General features: G+C 42.0%; 2 protein-coding genes across 4 annotated transcripts in view; one reads left to right on the top strand and one right to left on the bottom strand.

The window, feature by feature from the left end:
• LRRC34 (leucine rich repeat containing 34) overlaps nt 1-11,269 on the bottom strand; it is an 18,209-nt gene extending 6,940 nt beyond the window's left edge. Inside the window, exons 1-10 of one of the 3 annotated variants that reach the window (XM_075157429.1) lie at nt 9,767-11,269; nt 9,327-9,448; nt 8,297-8,421; nt 8,073-8,137; nt 7,239-7,322; nt 5,498-5,626; nt 3,640-3,735; nt 1,888-2,042; nt 1,642-1,797; nt 67-193 (exon numbers count right to left, since the gene is read on the bottom strand). In XM_075157429.1, the coding sequence (XP_075013530.1) occupies nt 67-193; nt 1,642-1,797; nt 1,888-2,042; nt 3,640-3,735; nt 5,498-5,626; nt 7,239-7,322; nt 8,073-8,137; nt 8,297-8,421; nt 9,327-9,442 (1,053 nt within the window). In that variant the 5' untranslated portion in view covers nt 9,443-9,448; nt 9,767-11,269. Of the gene's footprint in view, nt 1-66; nt 194-1,641; nt 1,798-1,887; nt 2,043-3,639; nt 3,736-5,497; nt 5,627-7,238; nt 7,323-8,072; nt 8,138-8,296; nt 8,422-9,326 lie in introns of all 3 variants that reach the window. The other 2 variants (XM_075157427.1, XM_075157428.1) reach the window with 2 other exon arrangements.
• Nucleotides 10,399-13,732, top strand: LRRIQ4 (leucine rich repeats and IQ motif containing 4). Its single transcript, XM_075157703.1, is given in 6 exon segments — nt 10,399-10,444; nt 10,888-10,925; nt 11,047-12,144; nt 13,083-13,170; nt 13,173-13,255; nt 13,583-13,732. Coding segments are annotated over 6 exon segments (1,503 nt in total).

Raw genomic sequence — 13,732 nt, 5'->3', positions numbered from 1 at the left:
AAAAACAAATTAGAACAAACAAACAAAACCCAACCTTCTTAGAAGAGTTCAGAAGCAAACACTTACCATACAGGTGGCTTCATCAAATTTGTTCCCCCAGATGTAAATATAGGAAAGTTCCATGTTTGTTTTCATTGCACCTGAAAGAGCTACAAGTCCTTTGCCGCTTATATTGTTGCTTACTACTGACAATCTAATAAACAGAGAAAATAGTTATGCAAATGTGTGTCAAACCTCTGAATTCCCATCCCTTAGTTAAAACTAAGTTTAACTATGATTTATTCTTATTTATCATCACATATTATTATATATCATATATTACATGTATATTGAAATCTTATATTTGTTATTAACAATACAATTATTTATTTGTATCAAGTCCAGTCCTACTATAAAATCTTTTCCAGGTTGCTAAAGGCAGGTTGGACTATGGACTAGTACTGTTTCTCAAGGCATTTTCGTGACTCGTGCAGCCAGGTTGTTCACTGTGTAGTTCTTCAGTGTCGGTGACTTGCTTCGTGATGGCCAGGTCTCATCTCTAGTCTGCTTTGAAGCCCAAGCCTTGGCACTTATCCAGGCTAAGCTTTGATCTTTGTGGAGTGGCAGTTATTTTTATATTAGTGAACCTGGAAGGCTTTCAGAGGCACCTAGCAGCCGCCACCGCCTCAGTCTGCTACTTAAAACTAATGGCTTCAGGTAACACCTTTGATCAGCTTTTACATCCTGCCGGCGCACGGTTTAATGCAGGCTACAAAATACACCCTGATGGAGAGATTACAGCTCTTTTGGGTTCACCTGGAAGCTAACTTAAACAGAGGATTTTCTTAAGTGTTGAAGATCAAAATCAACAAATATAGTGCCTTATCCCTGCATGGAATCTGATTATCTTAAAATTCTGAAGATGTACAGCTCTTGGTTTGTTTTCTTTGTGCACCACAGGGACCTACGCTTTAAAGATGCAAAAAGAACTAACAAGATCGAATTGCCTTCCCCGCTCCTTAGAATGACTGTAAAAGCTGTGAATCGCATGTAAGATGAACCACTACAAAACTGATCTAAGTGTCAACCCCCAAAAACCCTGAAATAGAAGAACAAGCATATGTCAGGCCACACAGCAATGGATACAAGATGAAAAAGGATGTACAAGGAAAAGGGAATAAAATGAGTTATGAGTAGGCCTGGCAGTGTGGGAAGGTGAACACAAGGCATTAGCGCATGGGACTGAATGGCATTTCTTGGCCTAGCGTTTCACTTCTTTAGCTCACGTGAAGCTCCAGGGGACTTAATTCAGATACCGGAACACAGGCCGCCTGCGCCACCTGACCTGCCTGGTCTCCAAGCTGCAGGGCTCTGAAAGGACCTGTGGGCCACCTGCCAGCGCCCTAGGATGTCTCACAGGTCTTGGGGAATCGCCAGTGGCAGAAGACGCCTATGCTTAGGCAAAGGAATCCCTCACTCACATGTTTTTTTCCTGAGAAAGAAAAATGGACTAAAAAGTTTGTAACTTCCTGATTTTTCTGTTTTGATCGGTAACATCAAAGCACACAGTTTTGATGTCAGTTCAGCCACTGCAAAGTCTGAGCTTCTTATACTCCAAGTTGTTACACCTGCAGTCTCTGGGGAAGTCACGTAAATACTAACGCCTGAAGAGTCCTGTTGTACAAAGCCAAGGCTTCACTCAGGTAGATGGCTCCATCATCTTCTATTCGGTTTGCACCAAGATCTAGGATTTCCAGGGCTTGGTTCCGTTTTAATAGTTGTCCCAAAAATTTTACACCATCACGGGTTATTTTATTACTGAAAGAGATGTACACATTTTTTTTAAAAGGGTGCTAAGAAAATGAGTGTCTAATGTTAGTCAAGGCTATGTCACGTAGTAACTCTTACCAGCTAAGATCAAGGTATCTCAGGCTGGAGTTTTCATACAATGCCTCACACAGTCGCTCTACACCAAAGTTTTTCATTTCGTGCTTGCACAAATGTAGTTCCACAAGAGAAGAGTTATTTTTCAACATCAGAGCTACATGAACTGTGGTCTCTTCCTAAAAACATACGCTCAGTTTTATTAAGCTGTACTTCAGGGTAAGATACAGTCTTGCTTCAGTAAAAGGGAGATGCACAACTAACAGCAAGATTTGGTCATCAGTACTGTCCTATTTTGTATATTGCAGCTTTGTATTAAAAGTAGCCAGGAAACAATATGTTATGATAATGCTGAAAATTAAAAAAAATGAAAAATACCAGAAAGATCTTTGCAGATTTACAGTACTATATACATCCCTGCAAATATCGGGAGCATCAATGTTTGAATCACTATGTCTAATCAATTTCCTCCCAGCCACTGCTTTTAAAAATCTGAATGTTTGAGTCACTCTTCACTAACATTAAAAGTATTTTGTCATGACATTTATCTATTATTTCATAAAAAGAAACAGGATTGCTATGGGAAAAAATATGTCCTGTCACTGTAACACAAAGTAAGTTCGTTTTGAAGTTGTCACGTTCAGTTAAGAAAGTAACTGAATGAATACTGTGAGTCAAAAATAAGGCAACAACCCAGAGGCCTCAGAAAAGGGTAGAGTTGAAGGTGGGAACAATGGCAAATAGAGTCTCCCACAGATACAGACCAGCCCCTTAATAGCCCATATTTTCAATAGCAGAAGTTTAAATTTATTTCTAAAACTGGGTTTAGGCAGATCAAGCCCTGTCTTAGTCGAAAAGAAACAACTAAAATCTGTTTAAACTGTTAAATTCACCTTTGGGAATTTAGTAAGATCTGGCCTTCGTGGCAGTTTAATTTTGTTATCCTGCCATCAGGAAAATACTGTACCTATCGCAGACATCTGACAACTGCTGCCAGTCTGGTGAAACCACCACCGCAACCAGCTCTACAGCCAAGACTTCAGCAGGACCAGTGATGCGCAGAAGCAGCATGTCTGCGAGCAAAAGCCCCGCAGCTCTGTGCGCCTGTACACAGCCTGTGGTGCTGTCCACAGCAAACGCTGCCTTGCAGATTCTCTTTTCAGTGCTCGATTGTCATGGAGTGTTTGTGTCTTTGTTTTGGCTAACAAATGCATCATAGGTTTTACATTGATGAGGTTCATTCACTTGTTAAATTCATGCTTCAAGTTCACATAGTGAAAGAACAAAACCACACAGCCCAGTGAATATGGCATATTGTTGAAGTGTGCCTTTCTCCTCTAGGCTGCGGGCTCTGGCAATTGCTCAGGTATCGCACTGCTCAGATGAACAGCAGTCTTTTGTTCTTCCCCTCATTTCCTGCTAAGCAGCATTTCTCCCTCAGTTTGCTGAACGACGCATAAAACTCTCCATGCTGTAACAGCAGAAGGAATACTTGGTTCTCCAATACCAAGGCCTCTCCATTAGCTTATTATCTACTAAATGCAAATGTACCAAGCAAAAATTTTTTTTAAAAATTAACCTTTTAGTTAAACGGGGGCAGCCTGTGACTGCACAAAACTTGGTACAGAAAGAGAAAAAGAATATTTCTGCAACCATTTACTTCACTTTGTAAGGAAACCCAGCGAGCCATATAGTTCAGCTGTCCATGAATACATCAGTACTGACTTTACTTACGCTTCTCTCTTTGACTGAGCTGATGCTGGTCTACTTACATACCTCTTGGCTGTATAATAAAGGACGATTTAGGTTTATTGCTTTGATTGATTTGTTCTGAGTCAGGGCTGTTGCTATTGCTATTAGACACTGCATACCCTGGAAATGAAAATAAACAAACTCCTTAGAGAAACCTGTCCAACGTATAGATCAAGCTACCAAATTACCATAACTTCTTAGAATTGATTGTCAGAAGATCAAAAACATCAAATAGGCTCAAATTGGAAATACTATTATTTCTGCCTCCATGTACTCTGGAGAGATGCAAGTGCAGCAGACAAGCGCTTACAGACACAACGTATTTTCTGATAATACAAATGCCAACTCCCTATGGAATAATAGAGTGGAATTAGACTAAGTAGTATAAATGACCATGAAATTTGGCAACTCAGAAAATAAAAAGCAAGAATAATGCATCTCAAAAATACTTGTCCTTTTAATTGATCCTGTATTTTGGTTTTCCTGATTTATGAATTAAAATCAGCTTGTGTGCGTTCCCTAAGGTCTTTGGTAAAAGACCTTAGAGAACATTTATCCGCTAGGTAAATTCATACTAAATGTGAATTAATGTGGTACAGAGTGGTGAGAGTCTAGAATACAGGCCAGTTCAGATTTTTGTATTTCCTTCTCATTTGCTTACTAATTTATATTTACATTATTTTCCAATTAGGCTGGTCTACACCCAAAGCTATTTAATTTTAAATCAGTTTTCTATCAACTCCCTACTAAGCATAAACATATTAAGCTTTCAAATAAATCCTACACTGGCTACACTTTCCTTGTTTATGTTTTCATAACACCCTTCACAGTTTCTGAGAAGTATTCCCCCTTCTAGTTTAGGAGCAAATTCTGTAATTCCAGGAAACAAATATAATAAAATTTTCATCTGACCCCAGCTCTCTCCCTGCCTCCAGCTGACAGTCATAACTGTTAGGTTACAGCCAAACTTACTCCTGCCCAACATACGCTTTATTATCTCCTGAAAAGATGAACACCCTTAACAGGAAGGCTGAGAGTGGCCCATCTTAATTTCACTTCTAGCTTGGTTAGAGCATTCTCCTGGAGGGCAAGATACAGGACCAAACTCTCCCAGGCAGGGAGAAGAACCACTTCCACCTTCCAGCCCCTCTGATGTGATCACACAAGGACACACCATCAGTCAGATGCTGGGACTTTGCGCCAGGAGGAGGTTCACAGCTCCAATTGCTACCTCCTGCTGTACCCCATAGGTTTTTAAAAGCCATCCACAGGCTTTTACTGGCTAGAGTGGGAAGCACCCTGCTTAGTGCATTGACCCATTTCTACCCTCCTGACTTTCCCTGTGCACTGTGTAAGAAGTCTCAGCTCTTCTAGGAGGCGCAAGTTATCTAAGATGAAATTGGGTGCCTTTCTACTCAATTCAGCACTTTCGTGCTTATGTCCTCTATGGATCAAGCTCTGATAGGAGCAACAGAGCTATGGGACTGGGTGACTTTCAGGCGTTATAGCACTGCACACTTTAGAAGGAAAAGAACCTCTAGGGGATAAGAAGTCCTTTCTTCAACATGAATTACACAGGACTTAGACAGCATAACAAAAATGAACAGCAGAAACAAACCTTGGAAAATGTGAAAGCCAAGCACCTGAATTCCCAGGGATGTAGTGGCTCTAATAAATCATCAGTTATGACTTCACAGGTGTTTTATGCAACATGCCTTTCCAAGTATGCATTGCAATATTATATATTGTGTTACCTCCACCTATCACAAAATGTAAAATCAATGACAACAGATGGCATGTCCCCCTAACTAAGCACTGCAGGACCTTTGTAATGCCCTTGAAAGACTTATGTCATTGCTGATAATTTTACTGGGTTACTCACCATATCACAGTCTCCAAGATCCAGCTTCTCTAAGGTTGAATTAATTTGTAGCATTGAAGCAAAGAACATCCCACCTTTGTTTCCTATTTTGTTTCCAGTCATTCTCAAATACAAGAGAGTTTCATTCATCTAGACAAAATTAAAAACAAAACAAAACAAAATTCCTTTTAAATGGCTCGAAAAACAACACTATCTTTTTTCCTGTGAATGCTGCTGGTTGGCACACAAAGACAAAACATCCCTCCAGAAGAATTGTGTCTAAGTGATAACACTGACTAAGCAGTTGGCTCAGGCTCCCCACAGCAGAATCAAACACACAAGAGTCCGGAAGCAAAACTCGAGTATTTGAAAATTTTTGTTTCTCCCAAGTTCACAAATTTCCCACTCATGAAAATAATCCAGGCAGATATTTCTGCCCAAACTGGCACCTGAAATGCAAATTATATAAAAACTGATTTAAATCTAGTAAGCATATTTTAAACAAGAATGTAATTTGCATTATTTTTCATAGTCTTTTAAATCACATGACCAGTCAAAGCTCAGTGAGGCCGGTCACTTTCCGTAGGACTCCTTGGTGCAGAGTCAAACCAGTGTGGAAGTCTTTGCTGGACTGGAGACTTAGTGGCAATATAAAGTTCTGACCAGTGGTCTAAAAAAGCCAGCATCTTTTCCCTCACCCTCCACAGAATTTCAATGGATACAAAATACCTATTCACTGTTAAAGCCCTAAATGCAATGCAGAGTAGTTTTGTATTTTTAATTCCTCAGTACCATTGTAATCGCTCATTACCAGAGATTATGATTTATTAAGTGATTACAAAACAAGCAGTTCTGTGAGCAGCAGAACTAATGAAGCCTGGTTTCACATGGCTTTTATGTCTTCCACATGTCCCCAGTACGCCTTCCGCTGCTGTGGTATCTCGCTACAGCATCTCCTTCCCTCTTCCTCCCCCAATAACACACCCTCTGCACTACCCGATCCCCCCCTGCCTGGCCCGGCAGCGGGAGCCCATGCAGCCAAGGGGCTGCCTGGCTGGTCGGGTCCTGCCACCGCCTGCTCTGCAAACCCAGCGAACGCTGCCACGGGGCTGCACAAATAGCTTGGGGGGTTGCTTGCAAGCCCCGTGTTGTACAACCTACTGTACAACCCTCGCGTTTTGGAGGCCTGTCAAATTTAGTTGAAATCTGTTCAGAGTTCAAAGACTGTGAAGGAGGAAGAAAGAGCTCATGTGAGTCTCGTTTCACAAACACAACAAATCTTACACACAAGCCTCATTTCCTTGGGAAACCACGTTAAAAATAATAAACATGGTTTTATGCTGCTGCTGTAAGGCAAAGTTTTGAAAACATGTCTCAGACATCCTGAATCAAGACAGATATTGACATCAAGGTATAGGCAAATTTAATACAATTAAAAAAAAAAAAAAAGGAAAAAACTAATGGCATTATATATCCTATAGCATAGCATAGCATTTTTCACACAGAAAAATCCAGCTGTGATAGTTGTGATAATTAAGTGTTAATAGCAGCACAGTGCAACTTTCTCTTGTGTGAAATCTGATTTCTGAAGTCTGCCTTGGGAAAACAAGCAATCCCTGTGATACAGCAAAATGCTGAATGGCCTGAAGACAGAGGGCTCTTTCAGCCAGCTCTGATGTTGGCAGGACAGCTAGTACTGTTCATCAAAAGCAAAAATATCAAACTAGGTGCCATTGTCTAAATCTCCCAGACAAATACTCACATGGAGTGCTCTTGCTATCAGCTCTGCTCCACTTGAGCCAATATCATTAAACATCAGGTTAAGGTACCGCAGAGTGGAGTTTTCCTTAGGAACAAACAAAGCAGAAAGCAATGGGACTTTTTTCCAGAGCATGCCTGCATTTTTCACAAAGGAGACGTGTCGTACACGTACTTAAAACCTCTGTCCTTCACTGAATTTCAGGCAGCCCCTGATTTGGAGAAGTAGTTAAAGAATGCCAAAGTACATCAGATGATGATGGAAAGGCAGAAGAACATGTAGTGTGTAGGTCCTCATGGGGCTTACAGAAACCACCTAGGAACTCGTGTGCTCAGCGTGACCAAACAAGGCAGGTGGTCAAGCTCAGATGCAGACTTTCAGGCATTTTGTGAACTTAATGGCCCTTCCTGAGCTCCAGGAACACAGGCACTGAGTGTGCACTACAATGACAGAAAGGCAGCATTAAAGTTTCCTATGTTTAGACCTACAAAAAGACTAACAGAGATGATAAAGTATCTGAAACAAAGGCCCTGGCACACTTGACACTACCATTACCTCCTTTGTTGAATTGAACTGTAAGCCTAAAAGCCCCACAGTTTATTCCACCGTTCTTTCTTCACGACACCCTAGCCAAACATCCAACGGTTTTCTACCAGAAATTAAACATCTCCCCAGAGAATACAATCTGAGATTCTGGTGGGATAAATTTGGATGTGAAAGTCAAAGTGAATGGGATTTTGCCAAACCAATGCATTCTTGTCTCCAATTTACCACAGATAAATATTATCATAGCCAAATAAATTACAAATTGCTGAATGATAAACATCATTTTGGCACCTGGAGGAATGTTGTCATGTGCTTTGCTCCAGCATCAGTCAATACATTATACCTAAGATCCAAACCTGAAAAAGATGAAGAATGAAGAACGTGACAGATGCGTCTCTACAATTAACTGATCTCTAAACAAAAAGAAATAAAGATGAACTAAGGCTGAAATCAAGATGGCTTATGTTTTCTTACATTAGCACAGCAATGTCAAACATACATGAAAAAAAGCTTACCTGTGACAAATACAGTATTGCGTAAGACAGAGGCAAGAACTTGGAGATCGTCATCTGTAACTCTCTGTACAGGCACTAGATTATTATTTCCAGCTATTTTTAATGTGATCCCTTCTGTCCATCTGCTGTAACATAAAAATGTAAGCACATGGGGAGAAGTAAAATGATACAGAAAAACGAATTCTCTCTCCAGATAAGAAGTGTATCCATGCTTGCCCTCGCTGATTTGCATGCAGTTAGCTGCTGCCGCTACCTTTGGTAACACCATGACAGATGACGCAATTCAAGCTGTACCTCAGCACTGTCCTTCTTAATATTCTGAAGACACCACACAGCTGCAAGACCACGCTTAGCACACATGCACAGAAAGCAGGAAGAAGCAAGATGAGGGGAAGGCAGATGGAAATAAAGACTATCCTGGAGGTTACCTCATCATCTCCTTTTTCCTTGTTCCCTTTCCTTTATTTACTCTATCCTGCCCTCAGGATCAAAACCTAACAAAAACCATTGCACTATGCTGTATTTTCTCAGGTTTTTCTCTCCAAAGGACAATTAACTTTGACCCCAGGAGCATCCATGAGAGGAAGCCGTACCTAGCCATATAATGAGAGAGAATTTGGGTGGTTAATACCTTGGCAGAATTCAGAGACAGTTCAGGGAAGCATTACCAGCTGCAAGCTAACTGGATGCAGCTGAGGCTTTTTAAACAGCAGCAAGACAAAAGGACGAGAGTTAGGATGACTAGACACTGGGTTTGGCTTCTTTAAGGGACACAAAGGCACCATCCTGTATATTTTTCAATTTTTTTTTTATTTCACTGCTTGTAAAGCTGCCCAGAAGGGATATGTAGCTACAAACTTCTGCCAAGATGATGTCAAGATGAGTCAAACCAGAACTTCAGCAGTAAATGCTAAATATGATTTGTGCTTAAGCCTGAAACTGCATGAACTTTCTCATTGTTCAATTCCCTGTCCTATCTCATTTAAGGCTTTCAGAAGCATCTGAAACACGCTGTTTGTTATTTCCTTACATTTTTTCATTTTTATCGGCTTCTTGAAGCACATGAGCAATGAAGGGGTTTTCAGGTTGGCCCAAGTTTTGGCAGACCCGCACATAGTGCTGGTGAAGATCTGGATGAACTGACATGACCTGCTGGAAAACAAAACGAAGTGTTACCGCATCGTTAAGGCAGCCTAGCAACATCACCATGGACCCAAGCACTGTTGTGCTAGGCTCTGCATAACAATAAAAATGGGCTTGGTCTGAAAAGGGTTACAATTCTTGGTATGCAACACAAGAATAACAGACAGATACAGACAGACAGGAGAAGCACGAGGAAAAAATGTGGATTTGCGGATGTGTTTCTGATCCGCCGTCGCACAGGATCTGAGCTAACAGAGAATTAATACTCATACAGGCAGGTCCTTTTTCCCTGGAAAGCAGCTGGGCCCCCAACCTCCGCAGGCCTACCTGAGCGATCAACGCCTGCACCCTCTCCCTGCGTCAACCCGCGGTGACCGGCCCACGGCCGAGCTCTGCCCCACCAAGCCAGGCTGCTCCAGGGTTAATAACGTTTGGTAATGGAGCCCGTTTCCAAGGGCCCGGGACGCCGAGAGGGAGCGGGCGAAGGTAGCCAGGCCCAGCCCAGGGCGCTGGCAGGAGGCCCCACCGCCGCCCCACCCCCGTGGGGTGCTGGGCCCCCCCACGGCGGAGGCCTGGCCGCATCTGTGGTGCCCAGCCTCTGCGGGGAGGGGAGTTTTGGCAGCTCACCCCCGGAGTATTTACTTAGTGGTCTGCCCGTGGTCTCCAAGGAGCTTTGCAAAAATTTCCGTGGTTACACAGATTAGCAGTTACTTCAAAGGTGCCTGTGCCGGTCCTTTCCACCGAATAAATCCTTCTACCGGCTTCAGTACTGCCCTCGCGCGCAGGGGGGGGCTGGGATCGCACGGTGTGTGGGGCTCACACCCGAGTACCGAACCCTGAGCCAATAAACATGAAAATACCCTCGTGCAACATCTGAATTAGATGGGAAGCCCAGCACGGGTCTCTCAGTTCTTCCTCCTCGTCCTGGCGGCACCTCAAAACTGCCCATCTCTGGGAACATGACGTCTCCCGGCGCGGTTACAGCAGCAGAGAAAAGGGCGTCAGGTGGGAGACGACTGGCAGCTGCCTCTCGACCTCCACTTTCTCTCTTATCATTCCTTAAATACCAGCTGAAAGGTTTCTTCCGTCCAGACATCAGAGGTTGCTCAGGCAGTCACCCCTTCCCACCTCTCGCTCTTTCGCGATCAGCAACAGCAGAACGTCGAGGGTTATCCAATACCAGACTCACTGGCATCTCTCTGGCTCAGAAACCATGAAGTGTTACAGAAGAAGGTGACACCTTTTTCCAGTAGGACTCTTCCCATTTTACAATCAGCATAGCTGAAGACAGATCTCAGTCAGTGTTTGTAAATGTAGTCCTTCAAGACTCAAGGAGGTTTCTTCGTCCAGCTCCCCTGACTTCACAAGGTCACCCTCTGAATTTGGCTGTTGGGGCACTTGAGGATGCACTGGAATTCAAATATATGGTCCTGCTGTATGTACTGCAGGATTTGATCTCAATGAACACAAGCAGCTTTTTGCAGGGGTACAACTGAGACGAGAACCTGTCCCTAAATGCTGAATTCTGCCAGTATTTATTCAGCATAGAAAGGTCTCTGAGTACTGTTGATTTTTAATTTTTTTTCTCTTCTGAAATTAAAAATAAGGAGCAGAGATGGCTGAGTCTCAGCAGAGTCAGGCAGCCAGCGCAGGGGGCACTCATTGCCCCAAAGCTAACTGTTGCTTTTGAGGATGACCATGATCAGACTGCACAAGAAATACCAGTGAATGAAGTGCCAGAGAATGAAGCTCTTTCTCCCACATGCGTCACAGACAGGATGTTTTTCACTGATTTAGCCAACAAGTAACCGTGAACCATCTCACCAGGGGTCTTGACTCTAGAATATCTGGAAGAGCCGCACATGGAAGAGAACCTGATTGTAAGCATCCCCAGAGACATCAATCGCCTGAGGCACATGAAGGTCCTCTACTTGGATCAGAATCACATACAGGACATATGCGAAGAACTGGGGGACCTGAAATGTCTTCTGAGCTTAGATTTAAGTAACAATCCCCTCTCTTGTAGTTCACTGACAGTTATCAGCAAGTTGCAGTCCCTTCGTCAGCTCAGGCTCTATAAAACAAACTTGCACGAAATCCCAGTGCAGATCTGTGAATACCTCCATTGTGTTGAACTGCTTGGCCTTTCTGATAATAATCTCAAGTGTCTGCCTAAAGAAATAGTGAACCTGACAAAACTCAAGGAAATTTACCTCCAGAAAAATAGATTTTAAAGTTTTCCCAAGGAGCTTTGCCATATTGCTAATTTAGAAAGAATAGATCTGGAACAAAATCTAATCAGTCTCATCCCAGAAGAGGTAGGCTTTTTGAAAAATTTAGTTAAGCTATTTTTAGCTTTTAATAACTTATCCTCCATTCCTCCTACACTGCAACACTGCCAGAAGCTGGCTGTGCTGGATGTGTCTCATAATCTCCCGCAAAAGCTTCCCCCAGGTTTGAAGAATCTCACTGAAATGAGGGTACTCAGACTGTCTGCTAACAGCCTGAAGAAGTTCCCATACCAGATCTGCTACTGGCCGTCCCTTTCCCGTGTTTATTTGAGGAACACCGGACTGTTCTTCACCAGATTAACCAGCATGAGGATACTAGACCTGAGTGAAAATTGCTTTGATGAGATTCCTAAAGGAATATGCACTATGAAAAATCTGGAAGTATTGGCCCTGGATGGCCATCAGATAGAGGAGGTATTTGTTCCTTTGTTTTCATTTTTATTTTATTGATACCTCCCTTTCGCAAAATCTAAGTTCTTCATTATAACTGAGTGCCACCTTCCCCTACTACAGTGAGAAGGCACGTTCCACCTGGTATGCGCCTGAGCCTGGGTTACTCATCATCACTGACATCTGAGTATTCAGGCAGGAGAAAAAAGTAAGAACATGGAAACACTGACCTTTGTGTTGCATCATAAAGATGAAATACTGACTGAAAGGACTGCTTCAGTCTTTTTGCGTCTTTTTTTCTGTGTACACTGGAAAATAAGAGCTGCATTTGGATAGTATCAATACGTCACAAACTGAAACAGAGCAGAGAGCAATTTAAAAATGGATGTAATATTGTTAATGCCTTTAACACCATTCACATTTGCTGTTCATTTGATAATGAACAATTATGTACCCTAAAGCTGTGCTATTATAAGTGTAACATTCATACATAAGTATTCATGGACATACTCGTTTTAGGGCTCAGAATACACCTTCCTTTTTATATAATGCAACGCTTCTTTTCCAAGGGATTTTCACTTGTGCACATTTCTTCTTGAAGGTTACATTTACAGAAGTAGTAATTTATGCAAAAGAATCAGTTTCAGATTTCATTCATTTAAATTACTCTCCCTTGCACTGTGCATACAAAGGAAATGAAGAAGCAGACTAGTGTTTCTGCTAAGAAATAAAATTAACCCCATAAGAAATCTTTCCAGCAGAGGAAACAACATGGATTTTTTTGCCAAAATTTCCACCATACTGTGAGGTATAATGTTATATTAATGAGCAGAATATTCTGTGTTCATCCATCAACAGTAATATAGCTCCACAGCATTTTCTTGGAGATTTTTCCCTAAAAACAAAATCCCAAAGATTACTGTTTAATTGACATAATGTATCTTTTTAATGACTGTGTCTAGATACCTGCAGAGGTGAAAGAACTGACAAATTTGAAATGCCTTAACCTGTCTGAAAAACAATTCAATATCTTTCCAAAGGAAATCTTTCTCCGGAGTCATTAGAGAGATTATACCTGGGACAAGATAAAGGAATTAAATTCACAAGTCAGCCAGAAGACATCAGCAAATTGCAGGTAGGAGCAATAGAAGGGGGAGATCTTGGTCTGCTGTGGCACGGCACTTCCGTGGACTTCAGCTGCTACCAAATGCAGGACTGAAGGTTCTCCTAATCTCTTTAGGTACATGGTGCAGTATCAGGCCAGGGCTGTCAGAATAGGAATAATTTCAAAACTCACTGTTTGAAAATCACGTTGTCTCTCTGCGTTTAGTAGTCATCCCAATGGTAGCTCAGTTTATAAACCTTACTTCTGCACTTACTGATATTCTCTGTACATTGATTATATATCAAGCTAAGGAAAAAATCCTTTAATTATTAAAAGTTATGCACATATATTTTCCAGAATCTGAAAGAACTGCATATGGAGAATAATTGTCTGGAGTACCTGCCCGCAGCCATCGGCTCATTGACCCATTTGAAAATACTTGACTGTCGCAACAATCTCCTTAAACAGCTCCCAGACTCTATATGCCAAATACAAGGTGAAAAATAG

Source organism: Calonectris borealis, chromosome 9 (assembly GCF_964195595.1).
Source record: "Calonectris borealis chromosome 9, bCalBor7.hap1.2, whole genome shotgun sequence".
In the NCBI taxonomy this organism is placed as follows: domain Eukaryota; kingdom Metazoa; phylum Chordata; class Aves; order Procellariiformes; family Procellariidae; genus Calonectris; species Calonectris borealis.
The sequence above is the reverse complement of the archived record's forward strand: the minus strand, read 5'-3'. Positions and strand labels throughout refer to the sequence as shown.